Source organism: Cyrtonyx montezumae, unplaced genomic scaffold (assembly GCF_038088225.1).
Source record: "Cyrtonyx montezumae isolate F1298 unplaced genomic scaffold, pur_monq_1.0 scaffold_14, whole genome shotgun sequence".
Classification (NCBI taxonomy): domain Eukaryota; kingdom Metazoa; phylum Chordata; class Aves; order Galliformes; family Odontophoridae; genus Cyrtonyx; species Cyrtonyx montezumae.
In genome coordinates, this window is record NW_027071870.1 from 7305252 (window position 1) to 7321320 (window position 16069).

Here is a 16069-nt window from a genome sequence, read left to right on the forward strand (position 1 = left end):
AAATCCAGATAACAATGTTTGCTTCTTCAGCAGATTATATTTGCGCGCAGTTTGGGTGGGTCTATCTTCAGAATGTTTTTCTTCTAGAAAGTGGCCCTGTCATCCTGTAAGAAATAACAGACAAAACCACTCAGCTCTGAACATTGCAGGAGTCTCTGAGTTGTGTAAAGGGGAAGGGAGTAGCAGTTTCTCTGGGGCAGGCAGCAAATGGTGTAAGTACTTGGCAAGGAAGAGGAAGGTATGAGTTCTGTCCTGTGAACTAGGAGTCTGAGCATTCCAGTGAAGATGTCCTGCTTTGTCTGGCTAAATATTGTGTGTTTGTGTGTTGTTTCATTTTGCCTTTTAAGCCTGGGCCAATATGGAGTGAAGAATACAAATTAGCTAGAAATAAACTGCTTGTGATAATAAGCACGTGAAGGATCATATATAGCCTTATGATAGCCTTGTGACTGTTCACTTTTGAGGTGTTTTTGTGGGGAAGACGATACTGGATTTTTTTTTCTCTATTTTCTGTGCTGTTTATGTATGTTGATAGAGTTTAAAAATGCAAAAGGCATTAGGAGGAGGCAGAGCAGGAAACAAAGCCCTGGCCATTCACTTCCCTCCATAGGAAGATGAGGGAGGCAATTTCTCACTTTGTTATGCAGGCAAAAGCCTCTTGGTTCCAGAAGACATAGAAGTAGGGTCTGCTTGTACACTAGTAGTAGCAGTTCTTCCATCAGTGAGACAGAGAGCTGTCACACTTGCCTCCTTTGGCTGTAGGTATCCTTGGTTTCTTGCTTTGGAGTAGTCTTCAGTAATCTTTTGATGTTCAGGAAAAAGATGATGGTTGTTTGCTCCCTATTCTGTTTTCCACTATCATTTGGTGCTTCTGTGGTGAAACTGAATGTTCTCGACCACCTCTTTTCTGCCTCTTCTGGAAACCAGTCCTTAACCACATTCATGAGGGAAGAATTTCTTCCCTGTGCTTTTTTAAGAAGGAACTCCTGAATGTGCTGGTTTTGGTTCTTCTGGATGAGCTGGGTGTTGCTTTCTCATGCTTCAGTTTTTCTTAACTGGCGAAGCTTTGTCCAAAGGAACATTTAAGGAGTTGGGTGCATGGACTCTGGAGTCCCAGTGGGAGGTCGTGCAGGGTTAGGCATTTGTGGCTCATGTATGATCGTAAAAATGCTGCAACCTTCCCTATGATTTAATTTCTTACTGGACAAACTGTCATTTTTCAGCAAGTTCAGATCGTGTGGGATCTAAAGAAGATACTAGAGACAGGTGAAGAAGGTCCCTGGTCCTTAGTTCCTTGTGCAGTTTTGAACCTCTTTTCCAAGAAGTTTTATCAGTATGTTGTACGTCATTTGTTTCACTATCTAGATGCTATCTGTCACTTTTCTGGGTATTTAATACTTTCTGATTTTTTGGGGGTGAGGAGATTTATAGATAAATATTCACCATTAACACCATGTTTGCATTTGCTTAACTGGCTCTAGTAAGATAGTTGTTGCTCAGGGCAGAATTCAAGTCTTAGGAAAGTCCTTATAAACACAAATTCCCTGAAGATATTTCAAACAGAGAACAGAAAGTCTATGGTTTTCATACGTGTTTAGTTGTTTTTCTTTGCCTAGTCAGTCTGTTAGCAATAGTTTTAAAATGGTCTATAGGAAATTTTTTAGAAGTAGCTCAAAATGGCAGTTTGTACTTCATTCTCCCTGCTCTTTTACTTGTCAAATACTTGTTCCTTGTGTTAAGAATTTATGATGATGAGGCAGCACTGTTGCTTCTGATGTTGGGTTAGCTTTTGCTGAATGTAGCTAAGGATAGAATATGGACAGTCTTTTCACACACATGGGAAACTAGCCTCTATTGGAACAAGCTTGCAACTCTCAGAATCTTGGTATTAAAAGAAAGCCTGAAATCAGTGGTTTTCTTTCTAAATAGGCCCTTCCATCCACGCCCCTGCCCCACCCTTCCTAATGATATTTTGAGCAATTAGGAACTTTCACTTCTTGATGTGTACTTAAAGCACAATGTAGTAAATAAATGAGCGATTGTTGATGACCCTCAAGTCAATGGCTTAGAACAGGGCTGGATATAGGAGTTGATCTAGTTAGGATAAATAAGTTGTCTAAATCTTTAAAACTAGGAAATGAAGAAATTTGGTAAGTATATATATATATTTTTGTTTTGTTTTGTTTTGTTCTTTGTGTGTGTGCTTGGTATAGGATTTCTTGCTTTAGAGAGAGAATAGATGGGTCTAGTTAATTTAGAATTGTTTTGTTTAAATAACACATGTACACAAAGTCTTACATGAAGGTAGTGCTTGCATGAATACTTTCTTCAGACCGTATTTTCCTTTTCCAGGAATTTGCATAGTTTATAAATGTTTATTATAGTAATCCAAGGAATTTAAAGAAATAACATGTTTTTCCATTTGTGTTTATATAAATCACCGCTATCTGCAGTTCATGAAGTAATATTTTTAGGAATTCTCCACACAGTAAACTTGAGAATGTTTTACAGCTCATCTCAACTTTGGATAATATAAAATGAAATATAAACGTGATTTAACTCATTCATGTCTGCAATATTCTGAACAGTTAAAATAGTTAATGGAGAAGAGTGTTCTAAAAGGTACTCTGTACAGTAATTGAAATGTGCTTTGAGCTTGTAGAAAACATTAAAATTAAATACAATTATAACTTTTTGTAGGTTGGGCTCATGTGGTTTGTGCTCTGTACATTCCCGAGGTGCAGTTTGCGAATGTGGCTACAATGGAACCTATTGTGCTGCAGTCTGTTCCTCATGATCGTTATAATAAGGTATAATTATGTGTCTCTTTGTCTATATGCAATGTATTTATTTGAAAAGTTGTGAGCTTTAGTAGTCTAAAACTACAGTTATTAAAGTGTAGTTTGCATTAAACGTATAAATATCTACCATAATGTTGTATATTTTCTTCCGTGGCTCATTGATAAATTCAAGAACTGAGAAAGCTGTGTCATTCAGTTAAGCTGCAGAGTTATCTGCAGTGGTCTCCTTGTTCTTATACAGAGCAGGGAATGTTTTGTTAATTAAAAATATTGTGATCTTTGAATTATGGCTTATTTTGAAAGCAATGTGAAGTATTTCCCATATGTAAGAATATTATTACACCTTATTTGAAATGTTGATATAAATTACCACTGAGTCCTACTTCAAGTATTAATAGTTAGTTCATAAACAAGAACAGCAATACCAATATATTAAGGCTAAAACTTCCAACTTTTGCTTTTGCAAACAGGGTTTAATATAATAGGATCATTTGCCTGTAGAGGAAATGGAGTAACTGCTCCTAAATATAAAATAAATTGTTAATATTTTATACTGATAGCTTACTTTTTTCTGCTTGGTGTTTCACTTGCTCTACTTTTTCCCCATGACACCTAACTACTTCCTCCTTTCTGTTTTTGTATTTTCCCTCTTGTAGGCAGCAAGTTGAATTTCTGAGTAGTTAGACTTTTTTTGGTGCTATTCTTTTTAATTCTGGTTTCTTTCTCTTGCTTTATTCTATGATGGTTGGTGGATATAGGAGCAAAAGAAGAATAGACTATTATATATATAAACCTTTTAAAACATATTTCCTATGGGGAAACCAGTCCTTCTCATGTTGTTTCTGTAATTTTTTTTTCAGTTTACATTTCTGATTTTTTTCTTCTTTTTTCCTACTCTCTCAGAAAGATCCACACTATACTTCTACTCTTTTTCCTTTCTTTCTTGTCTTTGTTCCTGTTCAAGATGTTGGTCTTTTCTTTGTCTCTTTCATTTTCTGATAATTGCTCTTTGTTATGCTCTTCTTACTTACCAGTGTATGAAAAGTCAAACTGTACATCTTTCCTCATTACATGCTACCTGAGTATCTGTATCAGCCTTTGACTGTCAGTTTCCTTCTGTATTGGGAAGAAAATGCAATAGTGAGATTAATTGCAGGACTAATAAATGTGTTGTGCTTGGACATAAAGTGGTATAGATTTGCTGCTGCATATTTTTTATTTTTTTTTCTCTGCTCAACTGTGGGCAAACAGAATTTCTATTTTCTCATTTTCCCTCATCAGTAGTCATAGATGGTGTTGTTTATTTTTATTTATTCATTTATTTTTTTAATTGTAATGATTCTTCCTTAATGTACTTAAAGCATTTCATTGAATAGTTATGGCATACAGATTGCGTAGAGTTCCTGTTGTCAGATTTTTAATTATCTGCTTTTTTGTTGATGTCTGTATTTGGGCCTGTTTTCCTAAAACTACTTCAATACAGGCCAATTCAGTACATTTGAAAATGTAATAATATATCAGAAATTGCAAGATTTGGGGTCACAACTCCAGTCACTTTCATTCTGCTTGTCAACTTAGGTTGGAAAAGAACAATTTCTAGGAAGATTTGATTTGTTGTGAAGTGCTGACTGATTTTGTGTATGCAGCTGTGTATGTATGGAAGTAGTCTTCCATATGGAATTGGGGTAAAAGGTAGGTCACCAAAAATTGCCATAAGGAAGAATTCATACCATAGTCTTTAAAAGAAAGAAAAACCTCCTTGGAATTCTGCCAGGAGATACTACTTGATTTACATAGGATTTTTTAATGTAGTTGTTTCCTTATTTTATACCGTAAAATATGTAGTATTACAGGAGCACTGTAATCCTGGGTACAAGGAGGAACACAGATGACGCCAGCACATGAGGCTTTTGGCTGCTCATTCTGTGGAGTTTACCTTCTTCTCAGATAAAAGCCTCTTGTGTTACAGAATAAACCCACTGGGTGACCTAACAGTGAGTTAACAGGAAAGCTCTTCTTACACAACTGCTTCCAAAAAGGAGATGGACTAGAAATCGCTCTCCTGTTGAATAGATATTTGTTACTTCTTGACTGCTTATGCATGTATCATCTCTTACTTGATTTATGTGAGCTTTATTTGTCTTAGGTACATTTGAAGGCTGTGGTAATTGAATATAATTATTGCTTTTAAGAGCCTCTTCAGAGTTGATTTAAAAAATAAGTGCATTTAGAGTTTCTTGATCCACCTAGCAGTAAAGGCAGCTATTAAAATTTTATTCCATTATTTGCTGCAACAGTGAGAAACTTCTGTATGACTTCTAAGTTCAATTCTGTAAATAGACAATACTCTGAGGTAGCTTTTACAAGTTGTGAACAGTTTCTCAGATTACTTTTTTTTTTTTTTTGCAAGGCTTTCCTTGCCTCATTTTCACATCTGCCTTTTTTTGCAGTGGAGATTTGAAGTTTTGAATTTGTGAAGGAAAATTACTCACAGACAACTCAAGACAGCTTTGCAAAATGTCTTAAGATATTAGTATTAAGTAGGCAGTCCACAGTGTTGTGTTTAAACTTGTTTGTAATCTGTCCAGTCTTTTTTTTTCTCCATTAATTTTACTATAAATCAGTTTAAGGAGTCCTAAATGCAGCATGCTCTGTCAAAGAAGCAGGACCTGTATCCTTACTAAATGGAATGCTTACACCACTTCTGAACCTCAGTGAGGAAAACTCTAGATAAAACTCTTGACAGAACATAGTGGTAACTGTAGCTTGAGTTTTCTGGAGCTTATTGAACTCTGCTTATACTGCTATCTTATGTTGAAACTTAGAAATAGTTATTCAGATGCAGTTGATAGATTATGACCTAGTTTGCTTGTAAAATCTTCGTGTCAAGTCACGGTATGGAAAAGTAAGAAGTGGCCTGTCTCTGACCATGGCAAATGACCAATGGGTAGTGTGCATTACCTGGTACAATGGGAGCAAGGCAAAGAATCAAGTCCCCCTTCCTCAGCCTTCAAGTGTTAGGAGATAGGGTGTGGTTTAGGGTTATATTAGCTACTGCTTGTGGTGCTTTTCAGAAGCCTAGAGGAAACCATGCCAAATAAATAATCTATCTCGGTCTTGTGTGGTAACAGAAGTGCTTTAGTTGACTGACTTTTCATGTTAAGTGTTGAATGTGGATAACTCCATTCAAGGCAGTTCTGATTTCATAATTTACACTACTTTGTAAAGAACATGAGTTTTGCATTATATCCTTTTTCATTCTCAATTTCAGTGATTTTTGGGACAGTTTTCTTAGACATGGGGTAGTAGACAACAGTTTATGTTCTTTTTATTTATTTATTTATCATTCTGCTTGATTTCCTTGCCTTTCTGGAGGAGGTTGCAGTGCAGTTGGAACAAATCAATTACACTTAAGCTTTTACAATGGAATACCTATGGATAGCAGCGTGCCATTGATATTTGTCCCTTCAATAAGATTCTGTCTTATTTAGAAATAGGAACTTGATTGTACTGATCTGAATTCATTAACAATCAACAGATTAAAAGTTAAATTTTATTTAGACTGTAGTTTGGAGCCGATGATACAAATGTGATGTGATAGATTTTTTGAATGACATTTTGGTTATTAGAGGAATGATGGAAGAAAATGTACTTTTGACTAATGTTTCTCACTGAAATGCTAGTGAGAGTCTGTAGGTATGTCTAGTGTAATAGTGAGCTTCCATACAAGTGTCCCTGTTCATCAGCTATGTATAAAATAACGTGATATATACTAAATTCTTTTTATCTTTTTTTTTCTTCCCCACATTTTATTGAGAATGTTTTCTAAAAATCTTATAAACTGCCACTATGCAAATTTACTGAGAGAAATTCTGTGAAAAGATTTCTGGTAATGGACCACTTGTTTTCATTTTAGCTTGTTTTTAAGCTTGAGATAGGTTTAGTACATTAATTTAAACTCTGTTTACAGAAAACTCTTACTTGATTACTTTCTAAGATGCTTATGGAGCTGTCTTACATCTGAAATTAAAGCAGAACTCTGTTAAACACAATATTTAATTGAAGGTAACGAAATGTCATGTGAATATTGAAGCATGCTATGAAACTGCTGAAAATTGTTTACAGCAAATGTGCAAGTAAAATTTTAAGCTTGCAGCTTTTCTGTTGGTAGTTTTTGTAGATAGATGCATGTATACCTTATGGTACCTAGTAATGGTAGGCACTCAGTGTAGTTTGATGTTTCTGAATGTCATTGGTACAAGTACTGTTAAATGACTGTCAAAATGATTGCAACTTAAAAAGACATAAATGCTAACGTGAAAGCCAGGAAAATCTGAAAGCCTAATGCTATTAGCCTCTGGTTGTTTAACCATTTTGGCTGATTGAGTAGCAGTATAGAATTTAAATAAATTAGTATTTGTACTGCTTTAGCATTGATGGAAGTGTTACACGTGTCCAAAGCATCTACCGGATAATCTTCTTTTGCAAACAAGTGTAATTAGACTTCTTTATAAGAAGTTATTACTTAAGGTTAGCTGCAAAATCCAACTCTTCTCATCCTAGAATTTCCTGTAACATGTAACTTATTTCTTTGCTTTTCATCATACTACGTATTTTCTCTTTGATAGACATGCTATATCTGTGATGAACAAGGCAGAGAAAGTAAAGCAGCCACTGGTGCATGCATGACATGTAATAAACACGGATGTCGACAAGCTTTTCATGTTACATGGTAAGTGTATTTATTATTTACCATCTCTGAAAGGATTTTCTGGAGAGTCAGCTCTATACTATAAAATGAACATGTGCTTTATTTTGGAGCAAAGAAATACAGTAAAGTGGTTTGTGTAGAAATGCTTAATTTTATTAAAGTTGACTGACCGTATGGTAGTGGTGTCATATACATTGCTGGGAGCTGTAGGAATTGTCTGATAATACTCCTTGATGTTGTGCTGGGTGCACTGTGCTCATGTAAGTAAGGTTTAGTGTTTCTCATCCTCTCTTCTTTTTTTAGATATGTTTTATAGGGTACAGGAATGGGAAGGAATGTGAATTATTGACATACTGTTTTGATGTTGCTTTTGATAAATCAGTAGGAGAAAGTGTTGAAATATACATTAAAAATGCAGTGAAGTGACTGCTTCTGGTTTTCAAACATTTGAGTGATGTCACTAGCACTAGCACCTCACTAACATCATATAAATGGTACACATCTATCCTGAACTATTTATTTAGGTTTCATCTATAGCTGCTGGAGGGAAAACAGCCATGTCCGTCTGATTCATTCCACTTTAAGCTGTTGTGGTTGGCAGGCATTCAGGAGATGCTTGTCTCACTTTATGGGTGTCTAAAAGAGTCCTTATAATTAGATGACAACAAATGTCAGCAAGTAAGATGAAGCAAAGAGATTTCCACCCCAGAATTTCTAGGGGATATTTACTCTTTCAAATTCAGCTGTAGCTATTTTGTAATAGCAGATTTACACAGATGATCTAGGTGCATTTATCTGTAGATTTACTCATCAGTTTTATGAGTGCCCCATTGCACTTCATAATTTCTATACGCCAGCTCTGTCTAAGAAAAGGTATTTGCACATCTACTTAAAAATATTTTCTTCAGTGTAATCAAGCATTACTTTGAATATCTTGTTCAAATTAAGTACTAATTTCTTTGCATCTCTGCACATCCTCATTTTCAGAGGTGGGGGCCTCTCTATTCTGTGTTTTTTTGTTTGTTTGTTTGTTTGTTTGTTTTTTTTTGTTTGGTCTTCCAGTATTTAGTTACCTGGTAGGATGTTGAAATCTTACTTCATAAGTGTCTAACTTTTCATTGGATGTAATCAGTGTCAAGTTTGGCTTGATGGTAAAAGCAGGCTTTGCTCCTGAAAACTTGCATACCATCTAGAGAAATTTCTCATGGAGGTAAGAAAAAAAAAAAAAAAAAAAAAAAAAGTATGCATCCAGTTGTTTGAAAGAAGAGACTTTTTCATCTGTTGTCTCTTTCTTCCAAAATCCTATTGTCAGTGAGTATAGAAAGAACATGGGAATCACATTCAAAACAATATTTACCATTCATAATCTTGCCAATTCTTAGAATTTTTGTTTTGTTGTGGACAGATATGTACCATAAAATGATATCTAATCCAAGAGTACTACATTGATATTGTATTGAGGATATTGCGAGGCTTCTGTAATATTTATAAAATGGAAGGAAAGTGTGAAAACTACAGAAAATAGAGATCCAGATCAAGCTGTGCCAGTTCTGTGTTAAGAAACTAATCTCTAAAGAAGAGAGAGCTGGAGTCCATCTGTTTTGTTTTTTTTTTATGACAAGCTTAGAATGACAGATTTTTGCTTATAGCTGGCATCTGCTATAGGTGTGCATGTATTTAGTAGGCAGTATTTCTGGATTGCACAAGAGAGTGATATATAAATGAGGGAAAAGTGATTTTTAAAAACAATGAAAATAAGCTGCCATGTATGTTGTTCTTTCATTTACATACTTCCTTGCATCACTTTGTAACATTGCATTATTATGCTAATGAAAATGATATAGAAAATGAAACCGAATACTTGGTTGTTCAATATCTAAGTTGGTTTTGATGCAGAAAATAAATCAATTTTACTAATGGTGAAAAGCAAATTTGATTTGAAAAATGTAGTTGAATAAGGTAATATTAGCCCAGACAAAGTGACATTGTAAGTCATTTTCTTCTTTTAAAAGAAATTAACCTGCCATAGTCTTTTAAACCAGTGAAATATAGTTAGATTTATTATGTCATTGAAGTTCTATTAAAAAAAAAATTAAAAAAAGTAATTTTCTTGGCAGAGCAGAGAAGCATATATACAACTTCAGAAGAATTTCTTTAGATCCACACTATAGTTTCATTTCAAAACAAAGCAAAAACCAACCTTTCTGTACATAATTTTGACTTCAGTTTGAGTTAATAAACCAAGCAGTTGGCAATGGTTATTTATTTGTGAAAGTAACTCAAATTTTTCAAGCTGTATATTTGTTTCAGTGACTTACAGATCTAGGAGAAAGTCGTGAGCTATAAGTAATGACAGGTTTCCATTGAGTTATCAAGGTGGGATAGATGTTGCTTGGTATTAGAAGTAGCTAGTGGAAATCTCCTCTAATTAAATACAGATACAGGTATCCACATGTTATCAGCTGTGCTATTTTGGTGTAAGTTGGTATTTGCTTGTCTTGAATATTGTTTGTTTCATTTTTAGTGCACAGTTTGCAGGACTTCTTTGTGAAGAAGAAGGCAATGGTGCAGATAATGTCCAATACTGTGGCTACTGTAAATACCATTTTAGTAAGCTGGTAAGTGATGATTAAATTCTGTACATTAATGACACTAAATTATTTTTTTCACTCTAAATTGCTACTAATGCTAGTAATAACATTATCATGTGGCTCAGAAGATTAGACTTTTTTTAAGATTGAAATTCCAGATAAAAATGGGTTAAGGTTATACGTATTTTTTTTCCTCTGGCAGAAATAGCATGTGTTTTTATTTGCATATTTTCATAATCAGTAGTTGAAAATACTTTTTCTTTGATGTTCTGTACACTGGATTATAGAGGCTAAAATTTCTTTCTCCCTCTGTCATTCTCTTTTGCTGTCTTCACTGTGTAGACAGTGGACTTCCTACTCATTAGTTCTCTTAAACCCAACCTCAAGAACATGGCTTGGGCGTTGATCTTTTTTAAAAACGAATTAACTTTGAAACTTCTCAGCACCTTTTTGTGTCAGACCTCTTGAGCTTTCCATTTAACACCTGTTTGGCAGTTCCAGATGTGTGTATGGACTTAGAGAATCCTAGAATTGTTTGAGTTGAAAAGAGACCCTTAAAGGCCATCTTGTCCAAATCCCTAAAGTGAACAAGGGCACCTACAGCTAGATCAGGTGCTCTAAGCCACATCCAGTTTGAACTTGAGTGTCTCCAAGGATGGGTCTTCTTCCAAGCCAACTTAAAGGACTTAGTGATATTTTAAAAGCATTATTTATGAATATTGACTTATGAAAATTAAAATATATAGATTGGAATTCATATATTGCTGTAAATACAGATAAACTTGAAGGCTACTTGTTCTCACTGCTGAAAAGCTGAATGTTTTGGAGACGTTATTCAAGTTTCAGTGAGGTGAAAACAGGGCCAATGAGCCAATTTAGGTTTCTAGAATATAAGCTCAGGGAGGTTAGTTCTGTGAATACTGATGAGTTTGTTTCGTAATGAAGGTAAGTCAGGGCCTTCTAGACTTGAATTAATCTAATTTCTTTTTTTTTTTAATTAAATATTGAGCTAAGTATATGAAAAGAACAAAAGCTATTCATTACTCAGCAGTGAAGGCAAGCTCTGTGCTTTTAGACATTCAGTTTTAATGTGCCAGTGCAGCTGTGTTTGAGAACATGTACTACTATTTAAAACAGAGGGTAATAGTGTAGGGTGAATAACTCAAAAGAATAGTATTCACAGAAAATAACAAGGTGGCTGGTATATTTTGCTTGGCTTATCTGGATGGTAAACAGACAACCAGTGAATAAAGAGAGGCTCACCAATAACTCCACAAGGGACGGATCTCCAGCAAGAGATCCTTCCCCAGTGGTGTTCAGCCCTTAAATGGGATCTGGGAGAGGTAGAACCAGACTCCACCCCTTCTGATCACTCAGGTGCATTGCCTTCACCTGCGCTCCTGCAGCTGACTCAGTGCTTGCCACAGGTGATCAGTCAGTGGTTCAGGCTGTGATTCAGCAGTTCCCATAAAAACAGTAAGGATGCAGCATCATATTTGATGTGTAGCTTGCTGTTACAAGTGTTAAGAACAGTAAAGACTGGAAAGATCATGGTAGTGTTTTAATATTTCTTTAGAGATATTGGGACCATTGATGCCTGATTGATACAGGTATTTGTTATCTATTACTGAAAATGGTGGGTGCTGTGTATCTACCAAAACCTTGACTGGAAAAGCGCTAACTTGAAGTTGTATAAACTACTCAGTTAAGAGCTACATCAGTTATAATACACAATTTGGGCAGTGGCTAGCATAAAATATTTGTGGTTTCAGAATAGGCTCTTGAACATTGTGGAAATACAGGAAAAAATGGTGTCTTTAGATAAAACACAAACAATTTTAATGGTAACGCTGCAGAGAGGTCACTTGAATAATAAACAGTGAAGCTGTAAAGCTGCTGCCTCACGATGCGTTTCAGGCATGTGACAGTATTAGTGATGCAACTTCTTCATTTGAGCAGCATCTTTTCTATTTCATGTTATGAAATCTTTTAACCTTTAGAAAATGGCACATCCTTTTTCTTTATTGTATATATTTTGTCTGGGAGGTATAAAAGTCAGTAAAAGGATAGCCATCTTCTGATGTACATTCAGTAGTCTTGTTAATTTTCCTAGTGTTAATTATTTGTCAGGTTTTCAGTAACTGAAGTTGTTTTTTCTTCAAGTAGTAGGGTGTTTTTATCAGTTGAAAGGCTTTATATTTTTTATTTATTCAAATGATTCCTTTTATATATCAATGAATATATTTTCTTTTTTTAGAAAAAGAGCAAACGGGGATCTAATAGGTCATATGATCAAAGTTTAAGTGATTCTTCCTCTCACTCTCAGGATAAACATCATGAGAAAGAGAAAAAAGTAAGTGGATTTGTTGTTGCTAATTATGTGGCACATTTGATTAATAGTAGAACTTTCTGATAAACATTTAGCTTAACTTTTGCTGAAAAGCATGAAGGAAACCTTGTTCCTGAAGTACTGGATAACAGAAGTGATAAGCTAGAGGTTCTAGGCTCCAGTGAAGAAGCACATTCAGGTGTGTTTGTATGTATGCCTGTCTTTTGCTGTTTCTTTATGGCTAGTTTTCATACGCATGCTGAAACATTTCTGATGGGAAGGCTGTTTCTGTGCAGCTTTGTTCTCTTTATTCTTTACATTTGAGATTTTTCTTTTTTGTATAGTCTTTGTGACTGGGAGGGCAAAAATAAAGGGAGTAGATTTGTCAGCAAATGTCTGAATAATCAACATCTAGTTCATTAAGTTTGTCTGTTGCATGTTTGTCCTTTTCAAGGATTTCACATCTCTTTTTGACACATTTCAGTGGTAGTGGTGATCAGATCCACTGTGGTGGCAGAATACCTCGTGATTCTCCTGGGATTTTGCCAATGAAGTTACAAAGGTAGCAAATCAATTGCTAGCTTGTCTTCATTGGTGAATTTTTGTAAGAATTTAACTTCACATATTTAAAATCATTTTTAAACATATATGGTGATTATTATTTTACATTTCTAGTGCTGTGGATTAATGTTTGTCTATGGGAAATTTGTCATCTAAATACAACACAGAGAAAGAACAAACAAACAGTGACACAACAGTACAAATTAATGTTGAATCTGTTTTTTACCCTCCTTTTTGAGAATATATGAAAACTGTTCACCTGCATTCATCCTATACAACAAAATAGATTTTTCTGTGGGTATGGGTCGACTTAATTTTGTATTATTCAGAAACGTAAAAAAATAAAAAATCCAACAAAGTACGTGTTGAAAATGTGTATTAATCAAATGTGTATTATATGGAGGAGCTATTGTTATAGTGGCATTTAATAACAAATGTCTGTCTTCAAGCCACTAGTCTCCTTAACATTGGATTTTCTAGCTTACTTTCACTCTGTGGGTGTTGTTCTTCATTGTTCCAGGATTACCTTTTAAAAAGATGTCTCTTGGTCTGTTTAATAGTAGTGGTGAACAGTTCTGTTTTCATCTGGCGCTGAAGGAGTATGTGTGCTGTGATGTAGTAGTACTTCTAAATTAAAATTGACTGAAAATAACAGTAGTATAGGTTCTTAGCAGTATTTTTCCTAGCAATGTCAGTATGGAAGGAAACTATTTTGAATGACAGTGCAGAATTAGCTGCAAATTAAAACTCTGTTAGTATCTGCTTTACTTTTTCTTTAATTTGCTTAATCTTGGACCGTTATTGCATTGCTGGTCATACTTTGTAAAGTACATGTGTGTATTTTTACTCAAATTGACAAAACTTTAAAGTTGAATTTGAAGATACTTGGAGTTGTTTTGCGTGTCTGACCAGTACAAAAAAATGACTTTGGTTGGAAATATGTTTCAGGCTATAATATCTGTGAAGTCGTTTGAGAACACCAATGTATCTTGTGTTTGTTCTGCTAACTGCTTGGCTTCTCTTGCACTGAGCTCTTCTTGAAATCGTTAGTGTTGCGTTTTGCCTTTGCAACTCCTGACCTTTTTCTACGACTATGCTAAGTTTGCAATAAATAGGATTTTAAAGTTTCTTCTACCTTTCATAAACTGAAACACAGCACTCAGAAGATTGCATGACCTGTAATATGAGGTGAAGCAATACTTTTTAATGCATTTACCTCTGGATTGATTTCGGAGGTTCTCATGGCATGTGATAGCATCTTCATGTAATCAAATTTAATTTCCTTTATATGTTGTATTGTAAGATGCTGCTTTAAGTTAAATTAATTGATGATTTAAACCATTGTTTGGTAGAAAAGAGTCGCAGTTTTCAGAATTTGTAAATCACTTAAGTTTTCATGGCTAAGGTCTTTTGTATTGGAGCTTTGTCTGACAGGTTTAATGGTTAATGATCCATGCTTTGCCAAATATTGGTCAGTAAAATGAATTTGGTATGGAGGCTGTAAGAATAGGTGTTAGCAGTTACAGCTGATTTAAACAAGTTTTAGATCACTCAAGAAAGGCAGAGGTCACAGTACAGTAATAAAGAAGGAATCACTGTTTTCTGGGGGATTAGAGCTCACCAAACACTCCAGAGGAGGCAGTCTCAGAGTAGAGATGCTTTCCTTGCAGCTGCCAGCCCTTATATAAGGTTAGGGAGGGGTTAGGGAAGGGTCCGCCCCTTCCAGTCACACAGGTGTATTGTTTCTCCCAGTGCTGGCTGTGTCCCTTCTCCAGGTGCTCAGTGTCTGGTTCAGGCTGTGCCCTAATGGTCCCCATACAGAGGCTCTTGTGGTAAAATTCATCATCATCTCCATGTGATGACTTATTTTATTGTACTTCATATGTGATATACTACATCTTGGAGGAGAAGGTTTATTATTTAGAATGACTTATTTTGTCTTCTGCAGATTTGTTTGGAATCTTGATTGTTCTCTGATTAGATGTTTGTATTTTTATTTCTATATAGATTAAGAGTTTTAGAGTGGGTTTTTTTTTTGTACTATCTTTCGTCTTTGTACTGTGGAAATCTGGATAATCTCATCTTCGGGCACCCTTAAAACTTTCCTTTGAAAAAGGCAGAAACTGTGAGCTGAAAATCCGTTGTAGTTATTTTGCTCAGACCTGAAAAACTATCCAGTTGTTTTACCAGTGCTGTTTAATATCTTCATCAGTGGGATCGATTGAGTGCAAGTTTGCAGATGACACTGAACTGTTTGGCACAATTGTGAGGGATGAGATGCCATTCAGAGAGATATAGACAGGCTGAGCAGTGGGCACAGGTGAACAGGTATAACACAGCTAAGTGCAAGGTTTGCTCCTGAATCATGGCAACCCTCACTGTCAGTACAACCTGGGGGATGAAAGGATGGAGCAGAGCCTGGCTGAAAAGTGCTTACATGTGCTTGGCAAGCCAGACGTGAACCAGCAACATGCCCCTGCAGCCCAGAAAACCAACTGTATTGTGGGCTGCATCCAAGCAGTGTGTTCAGCAGGTCAGGGAGGTGATCCTGCCCCTCTTTTCTGCACTGTGAGACCTCACCTGCGGTACTGTGTCCAGATGTGGAGTCCTCAGTAGAGGAGAGATGTAGACCCCTTGGCGTATGTCCAGAGGAGGGCCACAAAAATGATCCTTTAGGGAAAAACAATCTGTGTCTGTTAAGGTTGAACGATGAAGAGAAGGACTTGAGAGAAGAGCATAGGGAAGCCTTAGCTGCTCTTTTATTTCTTTTGTGAAACTATTTCACTTTGGCTTCTGTAGTTAGTTCTTTCTACACTCATCAAAGACTTTTTTCAGAAAGATCACACTGCTTCTCCAGATTGCCTTCTTACCCTGCAGGGATCAACTAAAATACTTTCAGTTAAAAATAGCCATTATATACTTCTCATATTATTAAGTCTTTGAATTTTATTCATTACTATGAGAGTATTTACTTTAGTTTCATCAATAGTTTTCTGACACTTTGAAGTAAAGGCATTATTGCACTGACTGTGATTTTTGATTTTTTTTTTCTTCAATCTCAGTATGTTATGGTATC

General features: G+C 35.5%; 1 protein-coding gene across 3 annotated transcripts in view; it reads left to right on the forward strand.

Moving 5' to 3' along the window:
• Positions 1-16069, forward strand: part of MLLT10 (MLLT10 histone lysine methyltransferase DOT1L cofactor) — a 108341-nt gene that overhangs the window by 25187 nt on the left and 67085 nt on the right. For all 3 annotated transcript variants that reach the window (XM_065731384.1, XM_065731385.1, XM_065731386.1), the window contains 4 exons: positions 2701-2810; positions 7430-7533; positions 10037-10130; positions 12361-12456. In XM_065731384.1, the coding sequence (XP_065587456.1) occupies positions 2701-2810; positions 7430-7533; positions 10037-10130; positions 12361-12456 (404 nt within the window). The remainder of the gene's footprint in view (positions 1-2700; positions 2811-7429; positions 7534-10036; positions 10131-12360; positions 12457-16069) is intronic.